Genomic DNA, 22,106 nt, shown 5'->3' on the forward strand with positions numbered 1-22,106 from the left:
GTTGGGCCTATGCCCTCCCAGGCCCACCCATGGCAGTGCCCCTGCCCAGTCATGTGAAATCCATAGGTAAGGGCCAAATTAATTCATTTCAATTGACTGATTTCCTTACATGAACTGTAACTCAGTAAAATATTTTAAATTTTTGCATGTTGGGTTTATATATTTTTCAGTATAGTTTATTCAACTTTTCAGTGTTACCTGAACTAAAAGAAATATAGTTGGCCCAAACTTAGCTCCAGCTTGAGAATGTGTAGGCAAAAATTCAGTAAATTTAAAATGTTTGCTAAACTTGCTTAATGTCTTTATTCAACTATAAATTATTAGGGAATCATACCTAAAAACATCTCCCACGGACACACACACACACGCTAAACTGAATTACAAGCAGATGTGTTCAAAGATAAAGACAGGTTGGTGGTGTAATCCCCTAAAGTGATTCTTGAAGAAGGTGAACTATAGCACAAGGCATGGAGAGGAATTTCAAGCCAGGAATGGATTTTTCCGGGGTTCATCAGAGCACCCGTTGCAGTCACTGAAATAGTAAACACACTAGAGTTGGATCTCTTTCAGAGTGAAGGAGAGGAATTTAAAGGGCCGTGTTGGCAGGATTAGATTACATCCGCTGGGAGTGACATGTTAGCACAGAGCAGTATGGGGGAGGGGTGGGCAAGCATTGTGTCTCAGTCAGCCACACAATATTTATCAGAGGCAAGCTCTCCTCTCTCCATTATTCTACCCCTTTCTCACTATCCCACTCCACTTCATCACTCACTCTTACTTGCTCTCTCTCTCTCTCTCTCTCTCTCTCTCTCTCTCTCTCTCTCTCTCTCTCTCTCTCTCTCTCTCTCTCTGGCTGTCATTCTTCCTCTCTCTTTCTCTCTACCTTGCTCTACATTCATACTCTATGTGTGCTCTGTGTGGCCATCTACCATGTGTATTCACTCATTTCTAATGTGATCCGTAACCTGTTACACTTGTGCCCTTATACGGGTTGAAATTGGCAGATTTGGACACTGATAAACTCCTAAATTGGAACGCAGCGGTTGTACAGTAACATGCTATACACAATGTCAGATCTCAGGGTCTCCGCTTCACAGCTCTGTATGGGTTTCGACTGACAGATTTCTGAACTTGAGCGCTACGTGCAACAAGAAGTTGCCCCCATCAATTGGTCAACTTTTGAAACATTTTTGTTGCCTGAGTGAGGGAAATTCTGTAAATTCCTAGGACTTGATGTATTTTCAAAGACGATACTTTGATAATTATAATAAATACCGATTTGATGTCATTACAAGCAAGCCAAACACCTGTGAATCCAAGTGTGCACTTCACATGTCATAAAACTCATGTCATATACAGGGTCAATGTTTATGATCACTATGTTTCATGTACAGTTACAAGATGACATGACGTTACAACCAGGGTTATCCTGAACAGAATGAGCCTACTTTGTTGTATTGTGAGGAACATTTTCTGTGGACCACACATCTGAATGCATTCATAGCTCTTCTATGAGCACCAAAATGACCATCTGCTTCTTTGAATTGCCTTGTGAAAGCCTAATACTGTAAGATCGTATTTTGTAATGTACCTATTCATATTGGCAATAGAGCAACCTTTCAAATGATGCCCACCTGACCCAGATTGCGATTTGGACTGTATTTGGATTGCGTAAGCAACAACAGTAATTGTGTAAAGGCAGGGATAAAGGAATGTGTTCCAATCAAAACAACTACAAGTTTGCTTGCCCTCCTCAACAGCACAACTAGGAGAGCTCAATGGCACCTTATAGTTGAAGACTCTTTGAGTAAAAAAAAAAAGTGCATTGATATGACATTGCTTGGAGTGGTGTGTGGCCACTTGGAAACACGAGATAGACGTTTCACTCAAACCCTTGTAAAAAAAAATCTTATGTTACACCTACCTCAAATTTTCCAAGAATAGAATATTCTTAGCATGTTACTGAATGTATCCAGTGTTTTCAGGTTTTCGTTATGAACAAATGCGGGGAAAAGTACAGTAAATATTTGGATTCAGTCTTGTGTCAGGTGAACTCTTGTCTCCTCACCTTTAGTCTAATAATGATCCCATAATCTCCAAACTGTTCCCTTTTAATTGCTACCGTGGTTATGCATTTCTTCTGTAAGAAACGTTTCATTTGAGCCCTATTCATATAGGCCAATTCGCACGATTCTAAGGGTTCATCTGTGTGGATTCGTGATGCTCTTTATTCTGATGAGAAGGTGCTGCAGGACTACTTGGCTCTTGCTGAGGATGTGTAGGATTTATAGTCATTCTGAGCAATGACTAGCTATTCACTCTCATCTTGCCTCATTTCTCTGTTCCCTCCAACAATAGGAGCTACTGTATTTCAGCGCTTCTTGAACCCATTATCTTATCTTATTATCTTATCTTAGCAGGGGCTTGCAACTCTCAACTTCGGGTGAGGCTGCTGCCTTTTTTGGAGCGTTAGCTTGAGAGCAGGAATGCCTGACACATCTGTCTGATTTCAGATGCGTTGTCCTTGTGATGGATGTGGCGAGATGGAAGTGATTATGCTCACACAGTCATAGTTGAGGTTATAGAGAAGTAGTTGTGCAGTACAAATGTAACGTGTCATTTTTGTCAGGATAGGTGTGCTATGCATACAGTATGTATATAAAACAACACATAGGTTCCATAACGTCTGCTTCCAACTCACACCCTCAAATACGTAGATCCCCTGAACGCAGCTCACTCTCCAGATCCCAATCACCTGAATTCTAATCACCTGTTCACACACCTGTATGTCATTATCACACACTATTTAGTTCAGTTCTTTGCACCTCATAACTGTGTGGTATTTCAGAGCTATGTTTTTCGCCACCTGTGTATGATAGTTTTTGCCTGCCTCACTAATGACGCCTGTACTTTAGCCTATTGGATTTCCTGTTATCTACCTATTGCCTGATCTCCTGGACGACGTCACTAGCCTTTTCCCTGCCTGTACTGTTGCCCTCTTGGACCCCCTGTGTATGACCTTCTGCCTGACCCTGGACACAGCTACCTGCCTCCTCCTGAGGTCCTTTTCAACAAACACCTGCTGCGCCCTGCGCTTGAAACCATCTCTCTGTCTCCCCTTGTGTTCATTACAGCTTCAGCACATATGGTACACACACTATGTGGGTGAAGTCATGCGTATGTGCTTGAGCCTATTACGGTGATGCTAATAGCTGGGGACAAGCCATTTTCTCTTACTGGTTTTCCAGCACACACTCATCAGGTTGGCTATCCATTTCTGTATCCTGGCTGGTGCACCCCTGTTCAAAATCCCAATGCCTACGCTAGTACTACAGTCATCCATTATTTTATTATCCAAAGCTGCTTGTCTTGGATAGTGCTGCTACAAAGCTCAAGTATTTTCAACCCCCCCATACTGGCATCCCTCTTCGAGCACATCCTGAACCCCCTTCCCCTACACACACACACATGCATACATACATAATTAAATACTTGTCATCATAGAATCTGATTTTGATGCATGACTGCACAAGAGAAAAGCTTCTGAAGTTGAGTGTTATTTTCAGGTGCTTTGTGGGGATTGACAGGTCTGAGGCTGTTGGTGGGACAATGCCATTGTGCACTCTAAAGAGCATGTAAATGTAAATATAAACTGTGTTTTGATGTGTTGTCTTGAGTTTGTGCCACAAGCTGTGATCTCAATCAATAGGAAAGACTCAATTTTGCCTCTTTTTTTAAATGTATACTTTAGAGCAGCCTCGCCACAGACAGACAAGTGCAGTACATGGTGTATTATTGGCGAACGGATTAAACATGTTTTGTAGAAGCCAAGGAAGATAAATACTGACTTTTAAAAATGTACTAATCCTCCACTTCCTTATAATCCTGGACAAGAGCAGGCAAGGTGACTGCTCCTTCAGTGTGGATCAAACCTGACTTGGAAACTAACCAAGTAGTGATTAGTGGTGCGTGTGTGGGTGGCTGTGAAGCATCATATCTGTCGTTTTAATATACCTCAATAATCATTTTGTACTCTATCAATCAAGAGACAAATGTTTTATTTGATAAATACAATTTGCTTGAAGTAAACTACTAATGTAGGGGCCTGGATTCAAGAAAGATAGGTTGATGTAGTTGCTGATTTGACAGCATAATTTGTTAATTTATTAACCATGTCAATATAATTGAGCTGTCCCTAAGCAACAATCATTATTTGAGAGAAATGAATGAAGATGTATACAATTAGCAGACTTACTGTGTAATGAAACAAAACACATGTATGCACACTGTTCTTAAGTGAAACCCTTTTTCCTAATGAATGGCGAGCCTCCACTGATCAAACGCTTAAGTTAAATGATCCCTTGGCTGGCCCTGAATTATCTTTGACTCCTCCCATGCCGTAGCTCTGTGTCACCATGACGATCGGCCATCATCCATACCAAGTCCCTAAACCATTGTCACTATCCCTGGGGTTTACATTGCTTCCTCTCAACATGCCCTATTCACTTCCTTCATCTCAACAGTATAGCAGTGGCACCCAGCACCCAGCACCCACCTCAATGACTGCAGTTATCCAGCCCAACACGCCCGCCTGCCTTCCTCCACTCAGAGTGGTCTTGGCAAGTTGAAGCCAGCAACATCAAACAGCCATTTGTCAAACCAGAGCACTGCAGCACTACACTACCATCCAGCCCTGTCCATTATCTCATTAGTTGATAGAAATGCAATTGAAGCGGTGAGGTTATTGTGCCGGAAGGACTGGGATGAGTTTTTCTATTGTACTGTCTGTAGTTGTTTGTCACATTATGTCAGGAGAAGGAAAACTCTGAGAGGTTTGACTGTAAATTGACTAAGGAATAAAACTGAATCTATGAGTCAAGAGATGCCCTATCTTTATAAACTAGTGGAACAGCCCTAGGGGCTGACTCTTGATTTATGTGGTGCTCCCCAGCTAACCTCTGCCTTCACAGGGTGGGTTGCAATTTGGCCTGTCCCATCTGTCCACACCTATGTGGATAGAGTTGGAAGGAGGAGAGATTAATGCACCTGTCTCAACCCTGCCTGTCACTGGTAATGGAAAACCAGTCTGGGACAGCCTTCACTGGCGTTGGGTCCCCCGTCTCCCCACACACTCTCCAGCTGCTCTGAGGAAAACACAGACCTCTGCTTGGGATTTCCTTAATAAGGACATTCCTCCACACTCAGATGTAGAAACGAAAGTCCCCTGTCCCTGCAGCTGAGGTTCTCTGAGTCTGTTGTGTGGAAAGACAGTGAGTCATAGTGCCATTTGGCTAGAGTAATGCAACCTCCCTGTAGGAAATGTAGAATTTCTGAATCACAATTGTTTTTTTTCTGTCCCTGACCTTGAGTATTCAGGAATACAAGGCACAGTGTGATATTCAGAGCAGAGTTTGCAATCAGCAATGCAAAGCGCAATGTTTGCATTCAGAAATGTAAGGTACAATGTACAAAGGTTAATTCAAATCAAATCAGGCTTTATTTATACAGCACATTTCAGACATGGAATGCAACGCAATGTGCTTTACAGGAAACATCTAATAAAAAACAATTGAAATATAAGCTGAAATATTTACTACACAACAAACACGATAACAAACGAAAGAATGACAAACTGAACAACTTAAAAGGAAAAGCAAAGCTAAAAATATGTTTTAAGATCTCTTTTAAATATGTCCACAGTTTCGGCCCTCAGGTTCTCTGGCAGGCTATTCCAGAGGCTGGGTGCATAATAACTAAAGGCTGCCTCTCTATGCCTCTTGGTCCTAGGCTTTGGGAACAATGTCCTTCTCTTTGTTTTAAATTTGTGTACTGAATAAAGCTGCTGAATGTATGGTATTGATATCAGTGTGCTGTTTATCTGATGACTTCAGTTTGAAAAGCATTTTCATGTGCTGTTCTCCTGTATCTCAAAGAGCACCAATCCTATTATCTTCCTCTGGCTACTATTTCTAGCTGCTTGGAGGTGATTATGTAATTCATACAAGAGGAGTTGAAAAGTGATGCCAGGCCGGATTGTGTTCCGAGAATTAGGAGGGGGAGAAAGAGGAGAGGGTGAGGGGTGAGAAAAACATTAAACACTGCCCTGTTTCTCAAGACTCTTAGCCCATCCCTGGCCTATCACTAACACAGCACCACAGCTGAATAGAGGAATTACACTAAAACAGTTATCCGTTTTAGATAAAACTATACAAAATATATTCACATCACCAAATAATTTATTAAACACACTGTTTTGCAATGAAGGTCTACAGTAGCCTCAACATCACTCTTTACGGTAGTACCATGGTGCAGCCGGAGGACAGCTGGCTTCCGTTCTCCTCTGGGTACACTGACTTCAATATAAAACCTAGGAGGCTCATGGTTCTCACCCCCTTCTATAGACTTACACAGTAATTATGACCGCTTCTTATTATCTTATTATGGCAACCAACCTATCAGAGCTCTTGCAGCATGAATTGACATGTTGTCCACCTAATCAAACGATCAGAGAACGACTCTAGTACTAAAAGCATAAGCTACAGCTAGCTAGCATTGCAGTGCATAAACTGTGGTGAGTAGTTGACGTTTCAGTTTCACTTACTTAGCTAGCAAATGCATAGAGAGCTAATTTTCCCTACTCAAACAGAGGGATGCTATCTTAGCTACCTGTCTATGTCTACCCAACACAACACTGGAACTCTTCCAAGTGAAGGTAAGCTTTTGGTTTTATTAATTTATTGCCACTGGGGCCCATTGGTGTAAGTGCTAAACTGCTTACTGACGGTAAATTGTAACGTCACTGCATGATTGTAGCAGGTTTACTAACATGTTAGTTCTATTAGCAATGTTGACTAGGAAGTTACTGTAGCTAATATGGTGACAACGATGTAGGCTGTGTGTAGTGGTTATGATATGGTTTGGCTTGGAAAGATTTTTTTCCTGGTGACATACAGCTGATGTGTTGTGCATTGAAATTCACAAGCGAAGGGAAAAGGTGAGAGGAGGAGATTGTGTAGATGCGAGAAGGAATACAATGTAGCTGCTATGAAAGTGAACTGGGTTTACGGTTGATCATTCCGCCGATTCTGTTGAAAAATGTTTCTTAAATGGAAGCAAACGGAACGGGGATAAACATCTATTTAATTTTATTTAACTACTCAAATCAGTTAAGAATGAATTCTTATTTACAATGAAGGCCTACCCCGGCCAAACCCTAACCCAGATGATGCTGGGCCAATTGTGCGCCGCCCAATCACGGCCGGTTATGATACAGCCTGCAATCAAACCAGGGTCTGAAATGAGACTGAGATGCAGTGCTGTAGACTGCTGCGCTCTTCGGGATCCAACAGAAACTCTCGTTTGCAACTGTTGGACTAATGATTACACCCTAGATCAGCTAGATGCAGGCAAGAGTGTGCAAGTCGGTATTGAATGTGTCACACAACATTTTCTCTCGACCTGTGTGCACCTACATTGTAAACGTTCATTCATAGGCTAGGTTGTAGCGACCGCATGATGGGTATAGGGAAAATTGAGTATCATGTAGTAGCCTAAACCTGTCGCTGTTACATTGAAGTGGGTGAATGGAATATGAATGACAGTCATGCAATATGCTGTAATAGAAATAAGGCCAGGCTCATGAAAACAAAGTACCGACCATCACTGATTTCCAGAGCTGTGACAGAGCGAGCAGAATAGTTGCAGGAGCACATTTCAAATGCAAATTGAGTGTCACAATAAGATATTAAAAATAATCTCCTGACACAGAGAAACCCGAGAAAACCGAGAACCGCCTGGCGCCTCCCCCCTCTGAGCTGACGGGAGTCAGCAGCATGCTGGTGCGGTAGATCTCTGGCCTGCTATCTGAATACAAAGATACAGGATTAGAAGTTGTTGAGTGCAGTTGGCAAAACAGGAGCCCTGATTATAATGTAGGGAGCTACATCGCACCATGAAATATATAACAGGACCAGGCAAGGGGAAGAATTGCCCAGTGAATCATTCAGCCCTGCCTGGAACGTGACTGGCGGCTGCTGGAAGGGGGATGCTACATACATCAGACGGCAGGCTGTTGCTCAGATGTGGAGCGTGCCACGATGGAGGGTGGAGGGGGAAAGTGGAGGGAGCAGAGAGTGGCAAGGGGAGGGAGAGGTAAGGAGCAGTTGGGCAGGTGAGTATTGCATTTGAGTAATTTGGCAGACACTCTTATCCAGAGCGACTTACAGGTGAAGGGGCAAACGGCTGGGGTCAGAGGATGATAAATCCTGAAATAGGGCAGTGGGTAGGCTATTTCCTGCCATGCCCTGGAGTGTAAAACATCCAAAGATTAAGGATGACATTGTGAGTGATCTGAGCATGAAGGGGTTAATTAGAACACTTGCACCTCCAGGGGGGGTGAAGCTGCCCCTCTGATTCACCATGTTCCTGCCTTGGCCTGTCACAGATCCAACATGGCAGCTCAGCCTAATAGCTTCCGCTCTCTGATAACGCCAGGCCTTCCTCTGCTCTGTCCACACCCAGGCTTGCCGTGAGAGGGATGATCACTGATCATTAGGTCTATAGAATATAGACTCACTGGTTTCTAAAAGAGAATGTGCAGCTGTGTTCTCTGGGTTCTGTCTCTCTCTTCCCCCTTCTCTCTCTCTCTCTCTGCCTCTTTATTTTTCTGACTATCTCTCTCTCTCCTTACAGTTTAGCTCTGCATCCGGAGCGTGTGCTGGTAGCCACGGGACAGGTGGGCAAGGAGCCTTACATCTGTGTGTGGGATTCCTACACCGTACAGACCGTGTCCATCCTCAAGGACACGCACACACACGGCATCGCCTGCCTGGCCTTCGACCTCGATGGACAGGTACAGTTATGAGACAACACTTCCTTATGCGTATCCATCTACTTTGCTAGATTTCCGTATTACTGTACTACATCAAGTGACAGATGTAGCGGGAAAAGACTCAGGATAATTGCAGATGATTAGATCAACATGAATAGTTCAGTAAGAAATGAATATAGCAGCTACATGACTGTTAGCGCCTCCTCTGCTCTGGCACGGCAGTGGCACTCCTGCTCGGCTCGCCCACTGGGTTGCGTTTCTAAATGACACATCTGTGATTGCTCCAGTGGTTTTAGCAGGAAGGCTATACAGCGACAGAGAGCGTGTGAGAGAGAGGTTTAACGTTACGAGTCAGCTGGAATCTCTTTCATCCACTGACTCACAGAGTTTGGCAGCACGCTGTGAAGTTACGGTGAGCAACACAAACAGTACAGGGGCCAGAGCTCTGATGACTGGAGTAGCCATGTACTACAGCAGAAGAGTGTATCGTTACTTACGGTGTTGTTTTCTCTGTGCAAACTACTGCTAATGTATTTCAGCTCTTCATGCCATATCTAACATTCTGCACCCCCCACCCATTGCATTTTCATATAAGTTACTTACAGTATAGGAGGAACTAGTATAATTTGCATGAGGCATTATTGTTAGGTGTTATAACTTCATGTATACTCCTTCCACTGAAATGTTAGCTTGTTGCCAACTCTCCACAGAGGAATACTTTTCAGGGTTTATTTACAGTCGTTTGCTGTCTAGTATTTGTTGCATTTAAAGAAATCTATACTTCATGGATCACGCACTCAGTTTTATCTTGGTGAGCCCCTCTGAGTCTCCCATAGGGCCCCTCAGAGCAGTTCTACCTCCACTGTTTACAGAGCTACACCATGGAAATTAGTCCATGCATTTTCCTGGTTGGATAGAGCCGTCTGGGGATTGAGATAGGATGTGACAGTCTAAAACTATAACAGGCTCTGGCTCTGAATGCCTCTGTGTTCACTGGGTCTCCTGATCTCTCTCTCTGTCCGCTCTACGGATCTGGTCATGTCAACATTGTCTGGACTGTGTTATGTTCACAAGTGGCTCAGTGGTCTAAGACATTGCATCTCAGTGCAAGAGGTGTCATTATAGTCACTGGTTCGATTCCAGGCCTTATCACATCCAGCCGTGATTGGGAGTCCCATAGAGCGGCGCACAATTGGCCCAGCGTCGTCTGGGTTTGGCTGGGGTAAGAATTGGTTCTTAACTGACCTGCCTAGTTAAATAAAGGTTAAAAAAAATAAAAATGGCCCCTTCCAGACGACAGTGAAGAAACTTCTGAGGACAGTTGACATTGATAAAAGCACTTATTTCTCATCCAATGCAAATAAAACATCCACATTTTACATTTTAAGGATTTGTTTCAAAATGGTCTCTAAGGGTTCAGTGATTAATCACAGTAGGAATATACACTGAGTGTACAAAACAGTAGGGGCACCACCTTCCTAATATTCAGTTCACCCCCTTTTGCCCTCAGAACAGCCTCAATTCATCGGGTTATGGACTCTACAAGGTGTTGAAAGCGTTGAAAGCGTTCCACAGGGACGTAATTATCGTATTTCGTCGTCCTAACGTAGTCTTCACTGCTCTACCCAGCAGCTAGCCAGCTAGCAAACGTCCACCGATTAGCAGCACTGTAGAAACTATTACACTCAACTGAACGACTTGATTAGTGTAGTGTTAGCTAGCTACATAGCTGTCTTTGCTGTCTTCGTATCCAAGATAATTGTGTAGTTTAGAGTGTGTAGTCTTAGAGTGATTATCTTAATTTACCGAGGTTGGCTAGCCAGCTATTTGTCATCCTTAACGTAGGAGACACTGCTAGCTAGCCAACAGCTAGCCAACGTCTTCCGAATAGAACTCAACAACCCGGTCGCATTCCGCTTCGCTCCACAGGTAGTATCACATTTTCATTTCATTTCATTACAGTACAACGGTTTGATTTGTTTGATCGTAGCTAGCTACATAGCTAGCTACATAGCCGTCTTTGTATCAAAGATAATTGTGTAGTCTAGAGCGATTTTCTAGGTTAGCTAGCCAGCTATTGTCGTTCTTTTAACGCAACGTAACGTAATCAACACTGCTAGCTAGCCAGCTAGCCCCCGAATAGCAGCACTGTCGAAACTATTACACTCAACGGAACGACTTGATTAGTGTAGTGTCAACAACGCAGCCACTGCCAGCTAGCCTACAAAGTCAACAACGCAGCCACTGCCAGCTAGCCTACTTCAGCAGTACTGTATCATTTTAATCATTTTAGTCAATAAGATTCTTGCTACGTAAGCTTAACTTTCTGAACATTCGAGACGTGTAGTCCACTTGTCATTCCAATCTCCTTTGCATTAGCGTAGCCTCTTCTGTAGCCTGTCAACTATGTGTCTGTCTATCCCTGTTCTCTCCTCTCTGCACAGACCATACAAACGCTCCACACCGCGTGGCCTCGGCCACCCTAATCTGGTGGTCCCAGCGCGCACGACCCACGTGGAGTTCCAGGTCTCCGGTAGCCTCTGGAACTGCCGATCTGCGGCCAACAAGGCAGAGTTCATCTCAGCCTATGCCTCCCTCCAGTCCCTCGACTTCTTGGCACTGACGGAAACATGGATCACCACAGATAACACTGCCACTCCTACTGCTCTCTCTTCGTCCGCCCACGTGTTCTCGCACACCCCGAGAGCTTCTGGTCAGCGGGGTGGTGGCACCGGAATCCTCATCTCTCCAAAGTGGTCATTCTCTCTTTCTCCCCTTACCCATCTGTCTATCGCCTCCTTTGAATTCCATGCTGTCACAGTTACCAGCCCTTTCAAGCTTAACATCCTTATCATTTATCGCCCTCCAGGTTCCCTCGGAGAGTTCATCAATGAGCTTGATGCCTTGATAAGCTCCTTTCCTGAGGACGGCTCACCTCTCACAGTTCTGGGCGACTTTAACCTCCCCACGTCTACCTTTGACTCATTCCTCTCTGCCTCCTTCTTTCCACTCCTCTCCTCTTTTGACCTCACCCTCTCACCTTCCCCCCCTACTCACAAGGCAGGCAATACGCTCGACCTCATCTTTACTAGATGCTGTTCTTCCACTAACGTCATTGCAACTCCCCTCCAAGTCTCCGACCACTACCTTGTATCCTTTTCCCTCTCGCTCTCATTCAACACTTCCCACACTGCCCCTATTCGGATGGTATCGCGCCGTCCCAACCTTCGCTCTCTCTCCCCCGCTACTCTCTCCTCTTCCATCCTATCATCTCTTCCCTCTGCTCAAACCTTCTCCAACCTATCTCCTGATTCTGCCTCCTCAACCCTCCTCTCCTCCCTTTCTGCATCCTTTGACTCTCTATGCCCCCTATCCTCCAGGCCGGCTCGGTCCTCCCCTCCCGCTCCGTGGCTCGACGACTCATTGCGAGCTCACAGAACAGGGCTCCGGGCAGCCGAGTGGAAATGGAGGAAAACTCGCCTCCCTGCGGACCTGGCATCCTTTCGCTCCCTCCTCTCTACATTTTCCTCTTCTGTCTCTGCTGCTAAAGCCACTTTCTACCACTCTAAATTCCAAGTTTCTGCCTCTAACCCTAGGAAGCTCTTTGCCACCTTCTCCTCCCTCCTGAATCCCTCCTCCCTCTCTGCAGATGGCTTCGTCAACCATTTTGAAAAGAAGGTCGACGACATCCGATCCTCGTTTGCTAAGTGAAATGACACCGCTGGTTCTGCTCACACTGCCCTACCCTGTGCTCTGACCTCTTTCTCCCCTCTCTCTCCAGATGAAATCTCGCGTCTTGTGACGGCCGGCCGCCCAACAACCTGCCCGCTTGACCCTATCCCCTCCTCTTCTTCTCCAGACCATTTCCGGAGACCTTCTCCCTTACCTCACCTCGCTCATCAACTCATCCCTGACCGCTGGCTACGTCCCTTCCGTCTTCAAGAGAGCGAGAGTTGCACCCCTTCTGAAAAAACCTACACTCGATCCCTCCGATGTCAACAACTACAGACCAGTATCCCCTCTTTCTTTTCTCTCCAAAACTCTTGAACGTGCCGTCCTTGGCCAGCTCTCCCGCTATCTCTCTCAGAATGACCTTCTTGATCCAAATCAGTCAGGTTTCAAGACTAGTCATTCAACTGAGACTGCTATTCTCTGTATCACGGAGGCGCTCCGCACCGCTAAAGCTAACTCTCTCTCCTCTGCTCTCATCCTTCTAGACCTATCGGCTGCCTTCGATACTGTGAACCATCAGATCCTCCTCTCCACCCTCTCCGAGTTGGGCATCTCCGGCGCGGCCCACGCTTGGATTGCATCCTACCTGACAGGTCGCTCCTACCAGGTGGCGTGGCGAGAATCTGTCTCCTCACCACGCGCTCTCACCACTGGTGTCCCCCAGGGCTCTGTTCTAGGCCCTCTCCTATTCTCGCTATACACCAAGTCACCTGGCTCTGTCATAACCTCACATGGTCTCTCCTATCATTGCTATGCAGACGACACACAATTAATCTTCTCCTTTCCCCCTTCTGATCACCAGGTGGCGAATCGCATCTCTGCATGTCTGGCAGACATATCAGTGTGGATGACGGATCACCACCTCAAGCTGAACCTCGGCAAGACGGAGCTGCTCTTCCTCCCGGGGAAGGACTGCCCGTTCCATGATCTCGCCATCACGGTTGACAACTCCATTGTGTCCTCCTCCCAGAGCGCTAAGAACCTTGGCGTGATCCTGGACAACACCCTGTCGTTCTCAACTAATATCAAGGCGGTGGCCCGTTCCTGTAGGTTCATGCTCTACAACATCCGCAGAGTACGACCCTGCCTCACACAGGAAGCGGCACAGGTCCTAATCCAGGCACTTGTCATCTCCCGTCTCGATTACTGCAACTCGCTGTTGGCTGGGCTCCCTGCCTGTGCCATTAAACCCCTACAACTCATCCAGAACGCCACAGCCCGTCTGGTGTTCAACCTTCCCAAGTTCTCTCACGTCACCCCGCTCCTCCGCTCTCTCCACTGGCTTCCAGTTGAAGCTCGCATCCGCTACAAGACCATGGTGCTTGCCTACGGAGCTGTGAGGGGAACGGCACCTCAGTACCTCCAGGCTCTGATCAGGCCCTACACCCAAACAAGAGCACTGCGTTCATCCACCTCTGGCCTGCTCGCTTCCCTACCACTGAGGAAGTACAGTTCCCGCTCAGCCCAGTCAAAACTGTTCGCTGCTCTGGCCCCCCAATGGTGGAACAAACTCCCTCACGACGCCAGGACAGCGGAGTCAATCACCACCTTCCGGAGACACCTGAAACCCCACCTCTTTAAGGAATACCTAGGATAGGATAAGTAATCCTTCTCACCCCTCCCCCTTTAAGATTTAGATGCACTATTGTAAAGTGACTGTTCCACTGGATGTCGTGTGAATGCACCAATTTGTAAGTCGCTCTGGATAAGAGCGTCTGCTAAATGACTTAAATGTAAATGTAATGCTGGACCATGTTGACTCCAAAGCTTCCCACAGTTGTGTCAAGTTGGCTGGATGTCCTTTGAGTGGTGGACCATTCTTGATACACACAGGAAACTGTTGAGTGAAATCCCCATCAGCATTGCAGTTTTTGACACACTCAATCCGCTGCGCCTGACACCCACTATCATACCCCGTTCATAGGCACTTAAATATTTTGTCTTGCCCCTTCACCCTCTGAATAGCACACACGCACAATCCATGTCTCAAGGATTAAAAATCTTTCTTTAACTTGTCTTTTCCCCTTCATCTACACTGATTGAAGTGGATTTAACAAGTGACATCAATATACGGGACCATAGCTTTCAAAAGGATTCACCTGGTCAGTCTAGGTTAATCCTAGATGTAAGGCCCTCCAGGACCTACACCAGGCAATGTCAGGGGAAGGCCCTAAAAATGGTCAGAAAGACTCCAGCCACCCTAGTCATAGACTGTTCTGTCTGCTACCGCACGGCAGCCGGTACCGGAGTGACATGTCTAGGTCCAAAAGTCTTCTTAACAGCTTTGACTCTGTACCAGTACCCCCTGTATATATATCCCGCTATGGTTAATTTACTGCTGCTCTTTAACTATTTGGTATTTTATTTGGTACTTAACACATATTTTTCTTAACTGCATTGTTGGTTAAGGGCTTGTAAGTAAGAATTTCACTGTAAGGTCTACTACACCTGTTGTATTCGGCGTATGTGACAAATACAATTTGATTTGATGTCATGGAAAGAGCAGGTGTTCCTTCATTTGTCAATCTGTAAACCCTTTGAGCTAACCCACAAAGACCAAGCAATAAACCCTTTGAGCTAACCCATAAAGACCAAGCAATAAACCCTTTGAGCTAACCCACAAAGACCAAGCAATAAACCCTTTGAGCTAACCCAGAAAGACCAAGCAATAAACCCTTTGAGCTAACCCACAAAGACCGAGCAATAAACCCTTTGAGCTAACCCACAAAGACCAAGCAATAAACCCTTTGAGCTAACCCACAAAGACCAAGCAATAAACCCTTTGAGCTAACCCACAAAGACCAAGCAATAAACCATTTGAGCTAACCCACAAATACCAAGCAATAAACCCTTTGAGCTAACCCACAAAGACCAAGCAATAAACCCTTTGAGCTAACCCACAAAGACCAAGCAATAAACCCTTTGAGCTAACCCACAAAGGCCAAGCAATAAACCCTTTGAGCTAACCCACAAAGACCAAGCAATAAACCCTTTGAGCTAACCCACAAAGACCAAGCAATAAACCCCTGATAAGGGCCGTAATGAATTTTTACTTTCAACAATAAAGAAGCAGTTTTATCAACATTCCACTGTCCTACAATATTTACTGAACTTCCTCTTCACTGGAGAGTTAGCGTTAGTGTTCACTCCCTTTGCACCTCACCTGTTAGAACATGCTTTGCTGTATCGCGGAGTAGCCTATCATAATATATTATATATATACTCTGAAGAGAGCACAGCTCTGTGATCGTGTCATCGTTGCACCATGCAAAAAGATTGCCTCTAGGTCAAACCGTTAAAGTTATGACTCATTATCGGAGCTACCTTTAGAAAAGATATATATCAACTTTGTAAACTATTTTGCGGGCCGTTTGATAACAAACAGAAGTAAGGTCCCTGCTGTATCCACAATGCTTAAACAGCCCTTCTGAATCATTTGTCAATTGCTTCATGCTATCATGACTCAGCCAATCTTCCACCGCTCTCACCTTTGTCAGGATCCATCTGAGCGTTCCCTGCAGCGATGACGTATCCCAAAAAGGAGTAAATGGAGCAATGGAATTCACATTTCTCTGCTTTGACAAACAGCTGGTTCCCCCAAGAAGTGCTGGAGGACTTGTTGGATGTGGAGGACATGTTCTTGAGCTGAACAGAAAAAGACAAGGATGTCGTCGAGGTAGACAAACACAAACCGGTTTAAAATGTCACGGAGCACAGCGCTGACCATGGCCACGAACACTACGGGAGCGTTGGTCAGTCTGAACAGCATAACCAGATTTGCGTAGTGTTGAAGGCTGTCTTCCACTCGTCTCTTCCCGTATCCAAACTAGGTGGTAGGCATTCCAAAGGTCCAACATCAAAAAGATGTTCACCCCCTGGAGAGGCTCGAATACTGATGAGAGGAGTGTTAGATTTTTTTTACCGTGATACAGGGTCGATACAGGGTTTAGTCCTTTTTTCCACAAAGAAGAACCCTGCAGCCAGAGTCCTCAAATGTAGTCCTCTATGGCCTTATTCCCAGACAGGGAATAAAGCCGCCCCCGAGGCAGTGTGGTGCCCAGGAGGAGATCAATGGCGCAATCGTAGGGACGATGCAGCGGAAGTGATGTGGCGTGAGTCTTGTAGAAAACCTCCCGGAGGTCCTGGTACTCTGCGGGAACAGCGTAGAGATCCAAGGCTTTTCCCAAGCCTGCAGGAGGACGTCCCTGGGCAAGCTGTGCTGCCTTAAGGCAGTGTGCATGGCAGAACGGGCTCCAACCCAGGATAGAACTAGTAGCCCAGTTGATCAAGGGGTTGTGCCTCTGGAGCCATGAAAATCCCAAAACCACAGGAACATGAGGAGATTCAATTAGTAGAAACTGTATGGACTCACTGCGATTGACCGACACACGCAGGTTAATAGGAACCGTACTGTGAGTGCCTCTGCCAATGGAGCGTCCGTTCAATGCTCTGGCATCCATGGGAATAGAAGGGGGTTATGTGGAGATACCCAGATCAGATACCAGGGTAGCGTCCATGAAGCTCTCATCAGCCCCAGAGTCAATGAGCACCCAGAGAGATTGAGCAGGATAGCATGAAGAGGAGTATGAGTAATAGGAGTTTGGAGACTCCCAGTATTGTTCACCAGCGTACTTGTACCTACTGATGAGCCTGTTCTTTTACTGGACAGGTGGATATATAATGTGCTGTAATACCACAATACAAGCAACTGGTGGAGCTCAGCCTGCGTAAATGTTCATTAGGAGACAATCTAGCCCTGCCCAGCTGCATGGGCTCTGGAAGAGACGAGTCACCAGTCCCCGATGTTTCCCGAGGGAACTCGGGTGACTTCAGATTCTCTCAGGAATGCAGGAGTCGAGTACTTTCAGGGTTGTTCGGAGGCAAGGGAGAAACCATGGACGGGCGAGTGTGACCGAGAACAGACCTCCTCTCCCTCCTGCGTTCCCGTAGGCGCCCATCGATCCTCATGGTCAAGGCTATGAGGGAGTCGAGGTCCATGCATAACTCCAGAACTGCGATCTTTAATTTCCTCCGATAATACATGAAGGAAGGTGCCGACCAGGGAATCCGGGTTCCAGGCACTCTTGGCTGCCAACGTGCAAAAGTCTACTGCGTAGTCTGCCACACTACAGAAGTCTTGACATAGTTGAAGTAGCTCCTGAGCTGCCTCTATCCCAGACACCGGAGAATCTAACACCTTTCTCACCTCCGCTACGAAATCCTCCAGACGAATGCAAATGGCGGATTGTTGCTCCCTTCCAGACATCAGCATTATGAGATACGCTATCTTTGAACGGTCTTAAGGAAATGAAGTTGTCATGTTTTGTCATTTATTATCATGTCTTGTCCCTGTGCTTCCCATTCTATTCGTTTCCCTCTGCTGGTCTTATTAGGTTCTTTCCCTCTTTCTATCCCTCTCTCTCCCCCTCCCTCTCTCACTCTCTCGCTCTCTCTTCTCTCTATCGTTCCGTTCCTGCTCCCAGCTGTTCCTATTCCCCTAATCATCATTTAGTCTTCCCACACCTGTTCCCGATCCTTTTCCCTGATTAGAGTCCCTATTTCACTCCTTGTTTCCCGTACCTGCCCTGTCGGATCCTCATTTATAATTCACCGTGCTGTGTCTATGTTTTGCCCTGTCGTGTCGTGTTTCCCTCAGATGCTGCGTGGTGAGCAGGTGTCTGAGTCTGCTAGGTTCAAGTGCCTTCCCGAGGCAACCTGCAGTTCTCGATCAAGTCTCCAGTCTGTTCTTGTCTTTACGTGTAGTATTATGCTTTTTGTTTTGTAAAGTTTATTCTGGATTAAATACTCTGTTTTCGCCAAGTCGCTTTTGGGTCCTCATTCACCTGCATGACAGAAGGATCCGACCGAGGAATGGACCCAGCGACTACAGACGCTCGTAACACTGCCGTCGAGATCCAAGGAGCCATGCTCGGCAGACACGAGCAGGAATTGTCTGCTGCTCGCCATGCCGTGGAGAACCTGGCCGCTCAGGTTTCCGACCTCTCTGGACAGTTCCAGAGTCTTCGTCTCGTGCCACCTGTTACTTCCTGGCCTGCCGAGCCTCCAGAACCTAGGGTTAATAACCCACCTTGCTACTCCGGGCAGCCCACTGAGTGCCGCTCCTTTCTCACCCAGTGTGAGATTGTGTTCTCTCTCCAACCCAACACATACTCTAGAGAGAGAGCTCGGGTTGCTTACGTCATTTCACTCCTTACTGGCCGGGCCCGAGAGTGGGGCACAGCTACCTGGGAGGCAAGGGCTGATTGTTCTAACAATTACCAGAACTTTAAAGAGGAGATGATTCGGGTTTTTGACCGTTCAGTTTTTGGTGGGGAGGCTTCTAGGGTCCTGGCTTCCCTATGCCAAGGTGATCGATCCATAACGGATTACTCTATAGAGTTTCGTACTCTTGCTGCCTCTAGTGACTGGAACGAGCCGGCGCTGCTCGCTCGTTTTCTGGAGGGACTCCACACAGTGGTCAAAGATGAGATTCTCTCTCGGGAGGTTCCTTCCTGTGTGGACTCTTTGATTGCTCTCGCCATCCGCATAGAACGACGGGTAGATCTTCGTCACCAGGCTCGTGGAAGAGAGCTCGCATCAACGGTGTTTCCCTGCTCCGCATCGCAACCATCTCCCTCCTCTGGCTCTGAGACTGAGCCCATGCAGCTGGGAGGGATTCGCATCTCGACTAAGGAGAGGGAACGGAGGATCACCAACCGCCTGTGCCTCTATTGCGGATTTGATGGACATTTTGTTAATTCATGTCCAGTAAGAGGCCAGAGCCCATCAGTAAGCGGAGGGCTACTGGTGAGCGCTACTACTCAGGTCTCTTCATCTAGATCTTGTACTACTATGTCGGTCCATCTACGCTGGACCGGTTCGGGTGCTACATGCAGTGCCTTGATTGACTCTGGGGCTGAGGGTTGTTTCATGGACGAAGCATGGGTTCGGAAACATAACATTCCTTTCAGACAGTTAGACAAGCCTACGCCCATGTTTGCCTTAGATGGTAGTCATCTTCCCAGTATCAAATTTGAGACACTACCTTTAACTCTCACAGTATCTGGTAACCACAGTGAGACTATTTCTTTTTGATTTTTCATTCACCTTTCACACCTGTTGTTTTGGGTCATCCCTGGCTAGTATGTCATAATCCTTCTATTAATTGGTCTTGTAATTCTATCCTATCCTGGAACGTATCTTGTCATGTGAAGTGCTTAATGTCTGCCATCCCTCCCATTTCTTCTGTCCCCACTTCTCAGGAGGAACCTGGCGATTTGACAGGAGTGCCGGAGGAATATCATGATCTGCGCACGGTCTTCAGTCGGTCCCGAGCCAACTCCCTTCCTCCTCACCGGTCGTATGATTGTAGTATTGATCTCCTTCCGGGGACCACTCCTCCTCGGGGTAGACTATACTCTCTGTCGGCTCCCGAACGTAAGGCTCTCGAGGATTATTTATCTGTGTCTCTTGACGCCGGTACCATAGTGCCTTCTTCCTCTCCGGCCGGGGCGGGGTTCTTTTTGTTAAGAAGAAGGACGGTACTCTGCGCCCCTGCGTGGATTATCGAGGGCTGAATGACATAACGGTTAAGAATCGTTATCCGCTTCCCCTTATGTCATCAGCCTTCGAGATTCTGCAGGGAGCCAGGTGCTTTACTAAGTTGGACCTTCGTAACGCTTACCATCTCGTGCGCATCAGAGAGGGGGACGAGTGGAAAACGGCGTTTAACACTCCGTTAGGGCATTTTGAGTACCGGGTTCTGCCGTTTGGTCTCGCCAATGCGCCAGCTGTTTTTCAGGCATTAGTTAATGATGTTCTGAGAGACATGCTGAACATCTTTGTTTTTGTCTATCTTGACGATATCCTGATTTTTTCACCGTCACTCGAGATTCATGTTCAGCACGTTCGACGTGTTCTACAGCGCCTTTTAGAGAATTGTCTCTACGTAAAGGCTGAGAAGTGCTCTTTTCATGTCTCCTCCGTTACTTTTCTCGGTTCCGTTATTTCCGCTGAAGGCATTCAGATGGATTCCGCTAAGGTCCAAGCTGTCAGTGATTGGCCCGTTCCAAGGTCACGTGTCGAGTTGCAGCGCTTTTAGGTTTCGCTAATTTCTATCGGCGTTTCATTCGTAATTTCGGTCAAGTTGCTGCCCCTCTCACAGCTCTTACTTCTGTCAAGACGTGTTTTAAGTGGTCCGGTTCCGCCCAGGGAGCTTTTGATCTTCTAAAGGAACGTTTTACGTCCGCTCCTATCCTCGTTACTCCTGACGTCACTAGACAATTCATTGTCGAGGTTGACGCTTCAGAGGTAGGCGTGGGAGCCATTCTATCCCAGCGCTTCCAGTCTGACGATAAGGTTCATCCTTGCGCTTATTTTTCTCATCGCCTGTCGCCATCTGAGCGCAACTATGATGTGGGTAACCGTGAACTGCTCGCCATCCGCTTAGCCCTAGGCGAATGGCGACAGTGGTTGGAGGGGGCGACCGTTCCTTTTGTCGTTTGGACAGACCATAAGAACCTTGAGTACATCCGTTCTGCCAAACGACTTAATGCCCGTCAAGCTCGTTGGGCGTTGTTTTTCGCTCGTTTCGAGTTTGTGATTTCTTACCGTCCGGGTAGCAAGAACACCAAGCCTGATGCCTTATCCCGTCTGTTTAGTTCTTCTGTGGCTTCTACTGATCCCGAGGGGATTCTTCCTTATGGGCGTGTTGTCGGGTTGACAGTCTGGGGAATTGAAAGACAGGTTAAGCAAGCACTCACGCACACTGCGTCGCCGCGCGCTTGTCCTAGTAACCTCCTTTCGTTCCTGTTTCCACTCGTCTGGCTGTTCTTCAGTGGGCTCACTCTGCCAAGTTAGCTGGTCATCCCGGTGTTCGAGGCACTCTTGCGTCTATTCGCCAGCGATTTTGGTGGCCGACTCAGGAGCGTGACACGCGCCGTTTCGTGGCTGCTTGTTCGGACTGCGCGCAGACTAAGTCGGGTAACTCTCCTCCTGCCGGTCGTCTCAGACCGCTCCCCATTCCTTCTCGACCATGGTCTCACATCGCCCTAGACTTCATTACCGGTCTGCCTTTGTCTGCGGGGAAGACTGTGATTCTTACGGTTGTCGATAGGTTCTCTAAGGCGGCACATTTCATTCCCTCGCTAAACTTCCTTCCGCTAAGGAGACGGCACAAATCATTATCGAGAATGTGTTCAGAATTCATGGCCTCCCGTTAGACGCCGTTTCAGACAGAGGCCCGCAATTCACGTCACAATTTTGGAGGGAGTTCTGTCGTTTGATTGGTGCGTCCGTCAGTCTCTCTTCCGGGTTTCATCCCCAGTCTAACGGTCAAGCAGAGAGGGCCAATCAGACGATTGGTCGCATACTACGCAGCCTTTCTTTCAGAAACCCTGCGTCTTGGGCAGAACAGCTCCCCTGGGCAGAATACGCTCACAACTCGCTTCCTTCGTCTGCTACCGGGTTATCTCCGTTTCAGAGTAGTCTGGGTTACCAGCCTCCTCTATTCTCTTCCCAGCTTGCCGAGTCCAGCGTTCCCTCC

The 22,106-nt window shown here is 46.8% G+C and overlaps 1 protein-coding gene across 6 annotated transcripts in view; it reads left to right on the forward strand.

Annotated features, from left to right (window-relative positions):
* Positions 1-22,106, forward strand: part of eml5 (EMAP like 5) — an 80,549-nt gene that overhangs the window by 7,024 nt on the left and 51,419 nt on the right. For all 6 annotated transcript variants that reach the window (XR_006832740.1, XM_046307683.1, XM_046307684.1 and 3 more), the window contains exon 2: positions 8,692-8,851. Coding sequence is in view for 5 of the 6 variants with exons in the window: in XM_046307683.1 (XP_046163639.1) it covers positions 8,692-8,851 (160 nt within the window). In the remaining variant the exon portion in view is untranslated. The remainder of the gene's footprint in view (positions 1-8,691; positions 8,852-22,106) is intronic.

This window comes from Oncorhynchus gorbuscha, linkage group LG17, assembly GCF_021184085.1.
Source record: "Oncorhynchus gorbuscha isolate QuinsamMale2020 ecotype Even-year linkage group LG17, OgorEven_v1.0, whole genome shotgun sequence".
Classification (NCBI taxonomy): Eukaryota; Metazoa; Chordata; class Actinopteri; order Salmoniformes; family Salmonidae; genus Oncorhynchus; species Oncorhynchus gorbuscha.